The 16,438-nt window shown below is 43.7% G+C and overlaps 1 protein-coding gene across 6 annotated transcripts in view; it reads right to left on the reverse strand.

Annotated features, from left to right (window-relative positions):
• The window catches only part of PATJ (PATJ crumbs cell polarity complex component), a 3,332,662-nt gene that overhangs the window by 2,540,747 nt on the left and 775,477 nt on the right, over window positions 1-16,438 (reverse strand). For all 6 annotated transcript variants that reach the window (XM_069642041.1, XM_069642043.1, XM_069642045.1 and 3 more), the window contains one exon: window positions 5,411-5,545. In XM_069642041.1, the coding sequence (XP_069498142.1) occupies window positions 5,411-5,545 (135 nt within the window). The remainder of the gene's footprint in view (window positions 1-5,410; window positions 5,546-16,438) is intronic.

Below are 16,438 nucleotides of genomic sequence, written 5' to 3' on the forward strand. Positions count from 1 at the left end.
GGCTGATGAATCTGTAAATCACAATAAAAATATATTTAAATTCTTTTTTTTAAAAAGAGTGGTGCATTTTGAATCTATGGCAGAGGCGCCGGAATGGATGAACAGCAAAGGAATAGCATCCATTCCGGAGAGGGAAGCCCGTTGAAAAGTTGCAATATTCTGGTAAAGATGCAGGAACTGGGATACAGATGCGTGTGTGTAGGAGCAGGAAGTCTTCCTGAAGGCAGAGGCTGGAGGAGTGTATCGAATGCTCCGAACAGCCAGTGACGTCCACACCCACATAAACATTTCTTTTTGCTAGGAGCGCTGGTTATTTGGCACTCGCCTCTGCAAGTTGCTAGTCTAGGAAGCGGGAACGTGAGAAGCGGTAGGGCCTTAACATTCATGAAGCTGTTGGGCCATTGATGTTTATGTTAGGAATGAACACGTTGTTCCACAAAGGTTTATTTATTTTATTTCAGTATTTGTATAGCGCGCTGCAACCCGTGGGCATAGAGGCGCTGAGAAGAATACGTATGCAGGCTTGCTTGAGGGTTACAAGATAGCGGCCCATTACAATTAATAAAACAATTACATTGACAGATATGGGAATGTGCACTGGAAAGGGTGGATACTCTGTTTTCTTCCAAAGGGGGTATGGGAAAGGGAAACATGAACAAATGTGGCAGATAGGAATGGGGAGGAAGTCCTATGGGACAAGGGAGGTGGGGACAATACGTGAATATGGCTCCAGGGGTTAAGATAATGACCTGGTTCACAAATGTTCTCCTCTGCCGGGCTCAGACCTTAGAACAGACAGTTCACATAGGTCCCCCCTCTGTCATGCTCAGACCTCTCACGTCACAGTTCAACACAAACTTGCCTGGGGGCTCCCTTCCTCAAGCTTACTGTACTTCAGGTCTCCCTCTGTCGGGCTCGGACCTTTTCGGATGTCGAAGACTTTCGTGTGTGGTTCTTACAGACCACTGCAGGACCACTTCAACTCAAAGTTCACATTTGCTTTATAGCCTCACACAATGTACCTTTCACAGAGACTTTCGAATGGGCTAGTTTGTTTCGCCGGACCACTCCATTACTTAGTATCGTTGATCTTACAGCCGCCTTTTACTTCGAAGTTCATTCACAGGTCTGCCTTTCTTCGCGTCTCATCTACACGCGAATAGCCTTCACATGTGATATAATGTTGCTACTTCATTCGCTTTAACACACACCAGTCTTTCAGGAGTTAGTCTAGTTACTCTTAGTCACCCTCTTCCTCAGACCGGTGTATGTAAAAAGAGGTGTGGGGGAGTTGGGACTTCGGAAAATCCTACAAAATAGATGGGGTAGATGAACAAAAAAAAGGGAAATGCTGCGTCTCACCATTGGCTATCTCACCCTCACTCCGCGAAGACCCTTGACCCAGGTGATACTCCTGCACTGTTCCACCCCCAGGGTCTGGATCCAAAGGCAATCGCCGTGCCCTGGTCACCTGAGAGAGATATTCCTGGGGACTAGCAAGTGAGACACCCTCTGGTTTCTCACAAATCCCTTAAGTCCCCTCACCAGACTGCTGGAACTAGAGAGTGAAGAGAAACTGACCAGCAATATTCGTTCTTCATCAGGTACCTGTAAAAGGATGGCAAATACACAGAACCGCAAGAAGCTGCAAAGAATCCTTTGTAGGAAGCCTCCCCTGAGGACTGCTGCCAGTTTTACTTCAGTGTTCATTTCTTCAGTCTCCAGACCAAAAACTCAAGGACGAGATCCTGTGCTGCTGCATCCTGAAGGCATCCACCCAGAAGCTCGTCTTTTCTGCGAAGGTACTGAGTTGGCTTCGCTAATGCTTACCTTACGTCTTGTGTGAGTCCTGTGAGGCTAAGTGGGGGATTACTGCGTTTAGTAGTTTATTATTTTTACAGTGCTTTGAAAAATAATGATCTTTTTCACACATTACAAAATCAATTTAAAACACATTTTGGTTAAAAAAGAAAGAAAAAGAATTACATGCATACTTTTAAAACGGAAATAAAGATTACAAAAGAGCAGAGAAAGAGCAATCATTTCAACAAGCCAAGATCCCCAAACATATGCACGACCGCAGAGGCTGGAAACACTTCAGTTCCTGCCGATATCCCAAACCAAAGGTAGTCTAAAGTTTCATATTCAAAGTGATTAATGAAGACACGGCCCAGATGCTTTAATCTTAATCCAGACAGTTGGGTTCCTTTCACTGCTAGATGTTTCAATGTTTCCACAGTTCCTGGGGCCTTACAATGTGTACAGTTGTTAGACATTATCTTCTTGTTTGGAACAAGCATATTGAAGTTGTCCTGTAAGTAATAGGTTGTGGCGAAAGCGTAGAAATTGTTGTCTTTTGGACCAACGAAGGAGATTGAAGCAGTTGACTGAAAAGTCGAGTGGAGCCTATATCCTCTTGTTTGAGTGATGGTTTTAATCCAGTCCCTTTGTTTAAGCTCTTTCTTTACAGCAAGAGGATGTTCCACTAATTCCTTACGATCTTTACTTATCTCAACAAACAGATTTTGCGAGTACAGCATTATGGCATTTAGAAATGAAGACATATTTCCCATAATACAATTATGCAGGTTTACAACAGAGTATTTTGTTTAGGTGACAATATATTTCCCGCTGTCGACAGAACTCGCCACTCGAGCCAGTGTCTGAGCGACAAAATACCCAACTCGAAGCATAATGACACCATGGGTAGACCGGGAAGCAGGCCCAGCACCCTGTTCCATAGTATGCCCTCCAGTCTCTTCCACTGGACGTCGTTATACGCTGTTGAGTTGATGTCCATACCATACATAAGCTTTGGGATAACCTTGCCCAATAGAAATGCAACACTGGTTTGAAGGTAAATGTACTAAACTTGACATGAATTTGTTTCATCTGAGTATTTACCGATATTAAAGCCCAAAAATACCACCTCCTTTTGTGTCTGTATACAGATATCGTCGATGGACCACTTTGTGAGTTTGCCCATACCCTTCGCCCAGGCCTAATGTTGGCTTCTGGAACGCATATAGGGAACCTTCCCTGAACATCTTTTACTAACGCTGAAGCTAATACTTACTTGTTGAAGATATCCTCTGGAACTCTGACGTTCCTGCACCTGAACCTTATCCTGATCTGCCTACAGCTGGCTCCTTGACCACTGGTATTACGCAAATTGTTAGTTTACAATTGTTCGAATGAACAATTGACCAAATTTAAAGGGTCACAATTGACCTTTTCACTATATATATATATATATATATATATATATATATATATATATATATATATATATATATATATATAGGGGTTTTGGGGATTTGGCGTTGGGTGGGGGGGGGTTTCCCCCCACATATATGTTACAATTGACCTTCACAATTCGGTCAATTGTGAAAAGGTCAATTGTAATTCGAACAGTAGTAAAACAACCTGACCACTAGGGTCCCTCTTCTGCCTTTGAGAAAACTCATGCTATAGACTAGGGAAGGACCTTGATAAGGCTTCTGTCTGGAAATTATAGAAAGTGTAAAAGTATGTACTTGTAAATGAGTTAGTGTGGTAACTGTATCTCTGGAACAGAATACGTTACAAAGTGTAAACATGTATACTTATCATTCAAGTTGCTTGTTGGTGCTTTAAAAAGAATAGAAGTTATTTTACTACATTTGAATAGTAGTTCACACTTCTAAAAAGTAATCAAGTTGGTAGTGTTTTAGCATTTCTAAAGTGAATGAGCAAGAAAGCTTTCATATAGGATTTAACCACCTTGATTAGCTGTGTGCTTTTCTAAATGTGTGTTATGTGGTTTTGCTTTCCCTGATCTGCTTTAGTGCATTTTTAAAACAGTCTTGGAGTTAATACTTCTCTTTGAGTTGTTTGTAGGCCCTCTGAAAACTATATGGGGTTCCTTACTTACCTTGAAATACATTGAGTCTTTCTTAAAGTGTATAATTGGGTTACGCTGTCCCTGAACTGCTTTACAGCACTTCTAAAATAGTCATAAAGTGCCTACTTATCTTAGAACTGTATAATACACTTTTGAAAAAAGTATACTAGGTTACTTACTGACCTTGAATAGCTGTGGCTCTTCTTAAACTGTAAGGTTGCTGCGTTAATTCAAATAAGTACTCTTACTTTCCTGACTGAATTCACTCTGTGTGTGGTTAGAAGAGTACATGGTAAATTACTCACCTGGTGGGTTGTGCTTTCCCTGAATTGCTCCCGGGCACTTCTAAAATTGTTACACTAGGTTCTTACTTGTCCATGAGTAGCTTAAGGCCCCACTACAAAGTATACAATTTAAGTTACTCCCTCTGAACAGTGTTCTAAAAAGTAACATTGGTGTGTAACTGTATCCATTCTTGACAGAAGAAAGTTGTACATGTTGCAAGATAGACTTGTAACAGTGTTGGTCCAATTAAGTGCATCTATAACTGAATAACACTGGATATTGGGGCCAATAGGTCCTACTACCCTTGAATTACTTATTGTAATGTAAAAGTAACTAACTATGGTTTTACTCCCCAATAACAGCTTGATGCCATTCGGAATGTGTTATAGGTTTGACTCCCCCTGACTGCTTATTGTAATCTAAATAAGGTTATACTTTGGTTTGTAAACCTTAAGTATTGAGTTGGTTTTAATAATTGTGTTTATATGATATGTTCTAGTACTTCCCCAAGATTTATGTTAGCCTACTTGCATTTAAATAAACCTCTTATTTTTACAATAGATGGTGTGTTTCAGTGTTTCCTTAGACCATATGTATGCTATCATTTCTTTGTACTGATCTACAGCCCTCTCTCCCTGAGAAAGGCCTGGCTTCTCTGTCTACACTACCAAATGTTCTCAGGTGGTACAGTCTTGTACCAAGAGTGGAGTTTTGTACTGACTCAGATATGGTTTTATGAAGCTCTTAGCTGGACTTTAGAAAAACTGTCCCTAACAACAATGTGCACTAAATGTGAAACATTCTAGTGGCAAACAGTGAGTTCTACAACTATGAGATGCATCTTACTGAATGTTTCTGCAGAATAAATACTTCGAAGTAAGCAGAACATATTTCTGAGCTCCAAATGGGGGGTGCATTTCAACTTGTTATTACACATTTGTTTTATAAAGCACCATGTAGATCCACTTGGTTTATCAGAAAGAAATATGTTGCAAAATTAATGTAGTGCATTTAATACTTTGCATTGTTAAATGTCCCTAATTTCAGAAAACGTAATTCGATTTGTTATTGCAAGTAACTAGTTAGTATTATATCTACAAATGTGTTTCCATACATTCTCCACTCACTCATCACATTGTTATTTATATAATTATTTACTTTTTAATATGACGTGGGCTTATCACCACTTATAATACAAAAATAAATACATCATAGAAATGCTATTGGTTCAGGGCATCTTACCTCTAGAATTTCATCTTCTGGCTGTAGAAGTCCACATTTCGCAACAGGACCATCTGTGGCAATTGAAGATATGTAATGGTGGCCATCATACGAGTCAAGTTCAACGCCTAATCCCATAGCGTGAATAGGCAAAACCTGTGTGGAAATGATACAGATTACATATACAGTCACCTGCATCACGGTACTGTTATATACGGACAACAAACTGCCTGTATTTAAAAATCTTATTCCTACTTAATGCAGCGACAGATGGGTGCACTCCAAATCCGGCACAACAACTCTGAAAAAACGGTTAAAATGAAGTTCTTCCGATAGGTTTTGTTTCACTGCTGGTGTAAAGCACCATGGTAATGTGTTTGGGAAGGGATTTGAATTCATCGCTTTCCATATCTGTACTCAAAATGCCCCAATAAAGGAGCATGGAGTTTTCCAGCCAAGTTGAAGTGCAGGCAATTCCTTTGCTTGTGTCGGGAACTTCTATAAATGATCACCCAATCTCTGCAATAATTCTTCAATGTGTGCAGATTTGACTCTCCGGTCATAATCTGTTCTTCTCAATGAACCTCACATCCCGCATCCAACACTGGATGGGAGGCAGGGGAGGGAAAGATCACTGCTCACTTTTTTAAGTTCCCCTCCAATCGTTTACACGAGAGGAACATGCCAGAGCTACAGTATTCATTTTATCAAGGTACTTGGAGATACAAAACATCCCAAATAGTTGTGACCAAGACTCCATTCGTTAACAGCACATATCCCCAAATGGAAATAAAGAGGTTCTACACTGTGTGGACTATACCATGCAGACAGGCCAAGTTCATTGATAGACCAGCATGGCATATGAGGTTTTTACCATGAAAAGGAGAACACCTCAGAAGGAGGCTGTGTCCACCAAAGGTCAAGTTATTGCCAATGTCGCCAAAGAAGAACAAAGTCCTTTTCATTGCAGGAGGCAAATTAATGTACTTTACGGTGTCTCCCTTTCCATATGGCATACAAGTACATTTTCTATTAGTCTTTGAAGGGTTTCATATGGGAAGTACAGTACTGTATGTTGTGTTCCTCCCGTTTACAAGGGTTTCTCAGGATTTGTCTCAATAACCTTCTCCCAGCAATCTGTTAGCCACATCCAATTGTACATCTCCACAATGTCATACCAGACCCAGGACAATAATATGCTGTATGCTTGATTTTTTTGTGTGCCAACACCTCAACTACCCCTACCAGTGCTCAACCTAATCTTGGTGGAATCCTGGTCATTCGACAGCACCATTGAGCGAGTCAAGGAGTAGGGACCAGTACAGCCTATCTACAATCTTTGTGAGGAGGAGATATTGAACAATAAGCCAGCAAATTACACCAATGTGGGGGAGAACTAGCAAATGATAGAAGAACCTTTTTCGATCTTGTGATGAAGCAGAAGTGCCGGAGGCTGCAAAAATCAAGTTGGAGTTTACTTTGAGTTAGGAACAAGGTTTTTTAGGTGAAAACTAAAGAGCTTAGCATCTGCAGGGCTGTCTCCCCCCCCTGTTTACAAAGGATGTTCAATTAATTGTGCAGCCAGAAGTAGCGCTTGCACCTCCTCAGCAACAATGCAAACCCATCAATAGAGACTGTACGAAAAGAGCATAGGGAGTTTGATGAACAGATCAAGAAGCAGGGAGAAACACAGGAGGGTCATCATTTTGTTATCCACGTTTCCAGTTATCTAAATCGTAGAACTCATTACCTCTACACACCAGCCATCCATGCCTTTCATGCCAGCATCCTTTAAGATCACTGTCAACACACCTTAGACTGTCTTCCTCAGACCTTTAGCCATCACAACACCCAAACTTCTCTCTTAGACACCCTAACAACATGAAATGAGTGTTGGAAACACCATAAAAACTCTTGCCATGACATCGCGGCTACCCCCACAAGATCACTCCATGTGTACGGGACACTGGGACCCCTATAATCGCAACCCTCCTTTCTACCGCATGTGCTGGTTGCACAGATCCCTCACCCTATGGTTTCAAGGAAGAAAACAGTTGCCATGTTGCCCAATTACTCTGAGAGCCAATACCGGTGGTGGTAGGGTAGGAGGGGGAATCAGTGTTAGCAACTACAAACACTCTCCTAGTCACAAGGCCTGCATTCTGTTAACTATTTGGTCATTTTCATAAAGATTTAGTAATGGTATAAAATAAAGTTCTCAGGTGGATCAGACAATAAGGCATCGCTGAATCTTAAAGTGAGGAACAGGATTGTGCTCTTTGTCAACTCAAAGCTTACAGGAGGATCAAAGCCAGCACTAAGAATTGTATGAAATAATTCTTGAAGATGGAGAGATAACATGCCTGGCTACTGTTAGGAAAAATGTTGAAATGTAATTGTAAGTGAACCTAATGCAATTGTAAAGTGTGTGCTAATTTGAGAAATCTAGGCCTCAATATTAGCATTTTAATCTGCTGCGCCAGCATAAGTTTTTAGAGACAAAGGGCAGCTCCCCTACTAGGCAGCTTCACTCCGTGCTTGCCCGTGTTCGTCTCTGGACGTCTGATGCAGACAATCTACAGTGACAGAAAAGGCAAGTGTGGTGTGGGTGGGGAGCACAGCCATTAATGTACTCCAGTAAAACTCTACCATTCTTATTACCTACTATCATATACATACCTGCATTTAGCCTAATCGTGTAAACTGGCTATTTTCTACTCCTGGCCTGCATGGTTGAACTCTTGCTGGCACTTAGCCTATTTGTGCAAGTTAGCCTTGTTCTGCATTTGGTCTAATTATAGAGTCTAGCCATATGTTCCCTGCTGTGCACCGAGATAGGCATTTTGTAACATCTGTATTGTGTTGGACTCTGCTCCTTGAGATGTATGGGGTCAAGAAATGTGCTGCACCTAACTGGTTGTTGGGGGAGGGAAACATATCACACTGAGATGGATGTTTGGGAGCAGAAAATGTGCTGCACTTAGATGGATTTTGTGGGTAGGAAATGTGACGCACTAAGATGGATTTTGGGCATAGTAAATGTGACGCAGTTACATGGATTTTTTGGGGTAGGAAATGTGAGGCACAGATGGATTTTGGGGCAGGAAATGTGATGCACAGATGGATTTTGGGGGTTTAAAATGTGACATACATACATGGATTTTTGGGTGTAGGAAATGTGACGCACTTTGATGGATCTTTGAGGGTACGAAATGTGATGCAGTCTTTGGATTTTAGGGGGGTAGGAATGGTGCAGCATTCTCTCGCTAGTCGGTCCATTTATGCAGAGGTTTTATGATAATACCCCCAGCACTCTGAAGATCAAAGGGAGAACTGGCCGAACGCGCCTGAACTCCTTTGAGGACAGACTGTCAATTGCACCAAGGAGATGTATTAGGATTGCCCCTTCTGTGCTTAAATATCAGTCAGGATAGCTTGTCACTGCTCTGGCGCCTTGGTTCTGGACATGCTAGTTCCTTGATATTAGCCCACTTATACGCTTACAATAGCCCCCCCCCATGCCACTCGAAGATATATGTTAACGTAACTCCTTACGCTAGCCATTGTAGCGCAAATTGGTTTTATGCAGGTATCCTTGATATCACGTTAGTAGACTCCTTTAATTAGCGTTTATTGAACTTGGAAAATATGTAGTAAAACTATAAAGATAACCTGTCTATTGCACTTTGAGAATCCAGTTATCCTAATTTCTATGGTAGCCTGTCTGTCCCACATAGAAGATGTTCGAGGACAGCCAGTCTGTTGCACTGGGTAGCATGTCCATAGTGCCTAGAAAAGTCTACACAATTAGCTGGCTGCTTCTTCCCCACAGACAATCGAATCACACAGTGACATCAAAGATGAGCTCTATCTGAGCTCCACTTCTGTGGGCATCTGCCGCAGGCACAGCTATCCATTCATGAACTTTAGAATGCAGCTACGACTATGACAAATTCTGTTTAGATGGTCACATAGCCAATTTGCACTGAAAAACCAGACTTGCTGCAACACCTCTGCAATATAATACAGCCAATCCGGAAGTGATGGACTGACGAGAGAACACGGACGAGTCAGCCACGCATGGATGCCGAATCTGGAGCCCATTGAGACTCGACCACAGCGATTAAAGTAAACCCGCCGGGAGCAAGAACGGTTTTTTAATGCATAACGGGCATAGATGGGAATTGGCGTTTGACAACCCATCAATATACCAAACCGCGTTGGGCTGAAGAACCGAGGGCACTTAAACAACATACCCAAAAGGATTACCAGTTGAATGATTTAAGATGGAGTCAGGTGGATTTAATACCACACAGCACGCCCAGTAAGAGACGAGCGAAGTCAGACGACGCTCTAAAGATCCCACAAATAGAATTTGCCCCATGGGTACAGTGAGAGCTCTTCATCACATGACCACATCATCAACAGCAGCAGATTGACAGCTTATGAAAGGGTGGAGATTCCGTTCAAGATAAACGGATGGCAAGGGAACTACAAACCCTTAAGAAGAGGCTACCACTTGAACTTCAACTAATTGTTGACATGACTTGTTTACAGTGATCATGGTCTGTTTTTAGGCTATGACGTTGACATGTTTGCTATGCATATTTCATTAGCGCTTTACTAAATAGCCCCTGAAGAATTTCCGAGTATTAATAACATTAACATTGAAACGGAAAGAAACAGGTCGGGCACCAGTTTTGTGTGTGTGTTGAATGAGATGGTGATAGTGACTGAAGGTTAGAATGAATGGAAATAGAATTGAGTGAGGTGTGTAAAATGAGGTAAGTAACACGACACAATACACTTTAAAAGTGGTTAAAACTCGAAACCAAACGAAGTACCGATGGTAAGGGTCTAAGCTTGTGCATTTACCACTGTCAAACGTGATATTTAGACTTCTTAAACAGGAGCTTTTATCAGCACTTTAATCATACACTAAAAGTGCATTTTTAATATTTACGTGTAAAGTGAATAATAAAATATGTTTATTTTTCTACTAATTTCTTGTCTAATTAGTCATTTCTTTTCTCTTGCCTAAAAATGATTATGGTACGAGATTAGAACCCACCCAGAGAAAGCAGTGATGAATAGCGCCAGCTTGGTTGTAACTTTTTCAAGGGTTAATCCCTTTATGTAGAGGGTAGGCTGGTGCTTCTTACCCCTCTATCTCTCCTAGTGTTGTAAGAGAATATACTACAGCAACAGCCTATGACAAATTTTGGTTTGTCTGGGTACATATCGCCTTTCCTGTACTAGCGCTCTGCCGTGACCTTCCTCAGCACCCATCCACATGCCTGATCTCTTGGGTTGCTTAATGGAGCGTAGCCAGCCCTTCTAAGTCCTAATCTTGGCCAAATGTGCACACACATCTTAAGCCTCCTCTAAGAACTTTCCCATACCAGGACTAAGACTTCGGTCCCCAAGGGCTTTCCTACCACAAAGCACACTGAGGCCATTCAAATAGTAAAATGCGCTATATGAATGACTACTACAATGCAATACATGCTTTAAGTGTCAAAAATATATTCAAGTACACTTAAAATAAAAATCAGACAGCGTTTACAACACTATGATTTTTGCACAGATGTTTTGGCAAGCTTATGTAGACTCTAAATGGACTGTATGCATATAAACCTTCAGAACCAGCCATTGTGTTAGCTGGGGAAGACAAACTCTCCTTTATGAGGGCAATACATTTTCCATTGCTTCCATTGAGACCAATGTACCGGAAAAGGCATAAAGAGATGTGAAGTAATAGGGCGGGGAAGGACGGTTTGGGATTGCAATGGGGAACTGTATGTTCTTCTTGTCTGTGTTCGTCCTGCAGGGCTACTTTTAAAGATTTGATGAACCAACTTCACCCAAACTGGAATCCCATGTCTATTTTCTCGACACCACCAATTTTCATCCATTGCCTCTACCCTCCGACATCTGTCACCTCCTTGAAGACCTTGACTTTGACGTCCTTGCTCTCACTGAGATGTGGTTCAAGGCCAGCTCTGTCACTGCTTTTGACACTTCTCTCGAAGGGCTACAAGATCCTGTCCAATCCCAGGGACCGACCACCCTCTTCTCTCAGAATGGGCAGACCTGTCATCTCTTCTTGCCTCCTCCCTCAAACATATCTTCTTTTGGGCACCTTAACATCCATATCGACTCTCCAGATGTGCCTACTGTTCCCTATCGCAACCTCTGTGACACTCTTTCCATCACTATCCTTCCCTCTGCCCGCATCACACACCCTTGCCCGGCCAACTATCGCCCTATCTCTATCAGGCCTTTTTTGGGAAAACTCATGGAGAAGCTGGCCATCCCCCAACTGACCCTCCACACCAAAGTGCCGGCTGCCTCCACGGCCACCAGTCCGGTTTTCAGGGAATACAGAGACACAGAAACTGCTCTCCTGAACACCCATGGTCACTCTGTAATCTTGAGTCAAATACTCCCTCTGTTTTGATCCTCCTCGATCTTTCTTCTGCCTTCGACACAGTCAACCACTCCATCCTCAAACCGTCTTCATTATGCCCTAGGTATCACTGTCAGGGCGTGGCTTACCTCCTTCCTTTGAAACAGACCATCCCAAATGCAAATGGGCCATTTTCTCTCACCCACCTCACTCTCTAGGTGTCGTCCCTCACGGCTCTATCCTACCACCAACATCTACCCGGCCCCTCTGGCCACCTGATCTCTACCTTCTCCCCTCATTTCCAGTGTTATGCAGACAACACACAGCTCTCTTTCAAGTTGCCATCCTATACCCCCTCTGTCTTCTTCCTCATACCCGACTGCCTGACTGCAATTCAGGCATGGTGCTCTGCCAATGGTCTCTACCTTAATGCCAGCAAGACGGAGATCCTTCTCATCGGGACGCCTGCTACTTGTTTCCTCCCCACTCTCTGGCCGGACTCTTTGGGTCCCCTCACCCACTCGTGAGGCAATAAAACTTGAGATCATCTTTGACTCCTCTCTCTCTTTCTCTCCACACATCACAGACCTTGCAAGAATGCACCTCCTCAGGGGTATTCTACCATTCCTCACATTCCCCTAGAAGCTCAAAGACTCCAGAGTCCTGGTTCTCTCTAGATTAGACTACTGCAACAGCCTATTCCTCAATCTTCCTCTTTCCTCCCTTCGTCCCCTTCAACTAATACAGATTAGGACTGCAAGACCTATCCTTGGCCTCAAGCCCAGGGACCGCATCTCTCCAGCCCTAAAATCTCTCCACTGGCTCCCGGTGACCGCAAGGATCATATTCAAGACCCTTTGCATTATCCACTAGGCTGTCTGGGACCTGGGACCTCCCTACATCCAGCTTTCCCTCCCTAAATACCTCATAGCCAGAGTCCGTCAGTCCTCTGGCTCCAACTCTCTGCAGGCCTAAACGTGCGTCCAAGCAGAGAGTGGGAGGTATATCCCTCTCCTCAGTTGGTTCCTCTCTATGGAACAGTCTCCCTGCCCCCCTCAGACTTGAGCCTGATCTTCTTAAATTCCGGAAACTTCTCAAGATTTTCCTTTTCTCTTCTTCCTTCCCTCTCCCCCTCCTGTGCTAACTCTCCCTCTGCCGCCACGACTGGGGCTTGGTCCCTTCAGAGTCATACAGGGGCAAGACCACCCCGTACCAGTCCCCCCAGCACTTGCCTTTGGGCTCCCATACCCAGAGTACCTCAACCTGGTCCTCCGTCCACTTGCACACATCCTCCCTTCCCCCTCTTCCTTGCACTTGCCGCCTTGGCCCGCCTAGCACTCTCCTGCCCCCACCCTCAGGGCACCCCACTCCTGAACCTCTCCCTCTACCCCCTTACTTACCACCCTGTCATACACTTGCACGGTAGGATTGTCACAAGGCCAATATAAACTTTTTTCTTCTTTTGCGATTCCATTGTACCCCCTGTAAGGAAGGCATGGTATCAAAGTAAGACAGACAAGTGATCACAGTTCAAGTGTGTTTATTAAACAGTAAAGTAGGTGAGATAAACGCCTAATCTAAACCTAAATCTAAGATGGGAGCAAGCTACGACTATCAAATCATAATACAGTCCTAGTGGAGTCTAGTCAAATAAAAAGGGGCTATACTAAAGGAACCTATTGCCAATCGTTACCGCTATGTTAGAAAATAGTGTGGGATAATGTTCACAAGAAATGAAAGAAGTGTTCACAAAATGATAAGTCAGGATGTTATTTTCGGGGTATCTATTCCCCACATTTTTAGCACGGGACAAGGTGGGACTCGTGAGCAGAGCACTCTCATGGGCTTCTCTTGCACAAGATTACAGTTCCTTTTTTCTATATCGGGGCCTTCTGTGCCAAAGTCTCTTCTCATGCAAAGTCTCTTGCTTCAAATGGTCTGATATGCCAAAAATACAACAAAACAAATGTTCCTTCTGTTAATCTTCACGTTGGGCGATTATGGTTCATCCTTGGATACCCCTCAGCCGGGCTCAGATCATTCGCTCAATCGACAGCCTCACTCAGAACACTTGCCAATTTAAACAGACTTCCGAAGGGCGATCGCGTCTCGCTGGGTCACTGTTAACCTATGACAAGTGCAGGATTCACAAAATCATAGTTCGCACAGTGTTCCCCTCAGCCGGGCACAAATGCCAGTCCCACAATTCCCTCAGTCGGGTTCACACTTTCCACAGTTCACATTTAAAAATGCCATCAGAAAGCGGGGGTTCTCGTCCCCTAGCTTTCTCTTGCCATCCCTCCGTCAGGTTCACATTTGCCACAGGTCATATTTCATCAAAAAGTAATTCTAGACCCCTTAGGTTCTCCCCTTTACCTACTTCCAGGTCTCAGCCCCCAGTCAGACTTCACACAGTTCCATTCACACAAGGTTCTAGGGTGTGTTAGGTTTCAACCCAATTCACAGGCATTCCTCAGTCGGGTTCACGTCTGCCTCCACAACGTGTCAAAGACTTGACTGTACAAGGGGTTTGGTTTGACCTTCGAATGGCCACCTTGACACCTCACGCCGGCCTCCCCTAAGGCCTCTTGGTACTTATTGGTTCTCCTGGTTTGGGAGAGGGGCATCAGCCAGATATTTTCAAATAAGCACCCACGTGGCGCCAGACCACTCTATCTATGGTTCCAGGTTCAATCACAAAGTTCTCTGGGGTCTCCCTCTGCCGGGCTCGAACCCCTCTGCCTCTCAAAGTTCATAATGAAGACTTCCCTCCGCCGGGCTCGTGTCTCGTCTGACACCTCACAGTTTTCAAAAAGGGTTGTGGGACTTCCAGTCCCTGAATGCACCGTCAGGATTTTTCTCCCACTTCTCAGCTCCTCAAAACAGCATTTGGGATTGGAAGCTGCAGGAGCTAAATGGGGATGCTGTACACCAAGGGCAGGGTCTCTATTGCTGAACCTCAGAGACCTGGGTTTGCCTGACTGGCCCAGGGGAGGAGCCTTGCTTTGGGTACTGCCAGGCTGCCCCTGGACTTACCTTCTGGAGGTACAGCTCCCTATACACAGTGCAGCCTCTCCTGGTCTCCCAGGGTCTCTGCAGCTCTTCTGGTCTTCCTCTGGCTTCGTGCACCTTACAGCATCCCCAACTTGCTCAAAGTGCGCTTTCCTGCCCTACCTTTTATACTTTCTGGGAGTAGTGACTGGATTCAGGTGTGAGTGGTTGGAAGGGAATGCCTGGCCCTACCTGTCCTAGTTAGAAGGATAATATTGCAGTCGTCCATAGGAGTAAATGGCCATGGGTAATCCTTATTCTCCCAATCTCTCTCCTCCTCGTCACAGTGGTTTTATGGAAAAACAGTGTGGAGCAGGACCCTGGGTTCCCCTACCCAGATGTTCCCCCCCCCCTTCTCGTCCACCCCAAGGGTTGGGATCTGAGAGCGCCAGCTGTTTCCTGGCCACCTAAATAACCGATTCTTGGGGTCTACTTGGGAGAATACCCTCAGGTTTCACACACCCCACCCCTGATCTTTCTTGTGGCGCCTGGATACACTTGTGAATAGGTGCCATACAAATATCCAATTAATAAAATAAAATCACCCCTCTTGCCTTAGGCAAGGCACTGTCATCCAGCACCAGCCAAACTACAAGCCTTGCATCTTTAAGAATACATCATACCCAACAAGTCACATTATCTACTGTTCTGCAGAGAAGGCACTCACTGCCATTGCCCAAGCATGCTCTGACAGGATAGAGATCTACCACGCAGAGCTTAAGCTGATATACGCTTCACCAAGCTTCATGAGCACTGTATTTGTAGTGTATAGGTTTGGCCACTCGACATGAAAAACGAAAGCCACATTGGGAGCGGGTTTGGAACCACTCCTTCAATGCGTTTTTTATTTAAAGTATTTAAAGTGTTATTGCCCTCAAAGTCCAACAGTTAAAACAAAATAGAATCAGTTGTATAAAGTATTTTATCATTTATGCAGACAAACACTTGACTACTTACTTTTAAATTCATGTACGGTCACTGTGCAACATCATACAATGAAAAACACAATGGTTGATTGAAATGTGTCTAATGTTTTCAGAGCAAATTGAGATGGGGTGAATTTTAGCACTGTGGACGATGGAAGGGGTAGTTCCATTTCTAGTATGCAATTTATTTTGGACCACAAGCTGTCACAGATGCCCTCAAGAACACACCAACTTGCGAAGACAGTTTTACGGGTATTGTCATTATAGTAATGGGGTTTGTTAAGGGTTATCCGTCTCTCGTCTAGTGTCGGCCTCTCACTCAACCCCAGTATTGAATCTAGCGATTGATGACCCCCATTTATCTACGAAGCCATCTTTCTGGTTGTGATGGCTGTAAGGGTGCAGAAAGATGAGTATGACACACAGGTGGCATGGTTGTTGGCATAAACTTTTATAATACCAGAAATAAAGATAAAACGTACCTCTCCTATCTCTAAGAGGGGTTTCCCTACCTCAATGAAAAAACTGAGATCAGTCAGGATTTCCATGTTAATCAAAAGTCTGCCATCCTGTGTCACAAACGTATTTCTGTCCCTTAGACTTACAACTAAACTAATGAAGTAGTGGATCTTCTTGATCCAGAAGAAAGGCTCTATTTGTCCT

Source organism: Ambystoma mexicanum, chromosome 1q, assembly GCF_040938575.1.
Source record: "Ambystoma mexicanum isolate Mex_15411 chromosome 1q, UKY_AmexF1_1, whole genome shotgun sequence".
Classification (NCBI taxonomy): Eukaryota; Metazoa; Chordata; class Amphibia; order Caudata; family Ambystomatidae; genus Ambystoma; species Ambystoma mexicanum.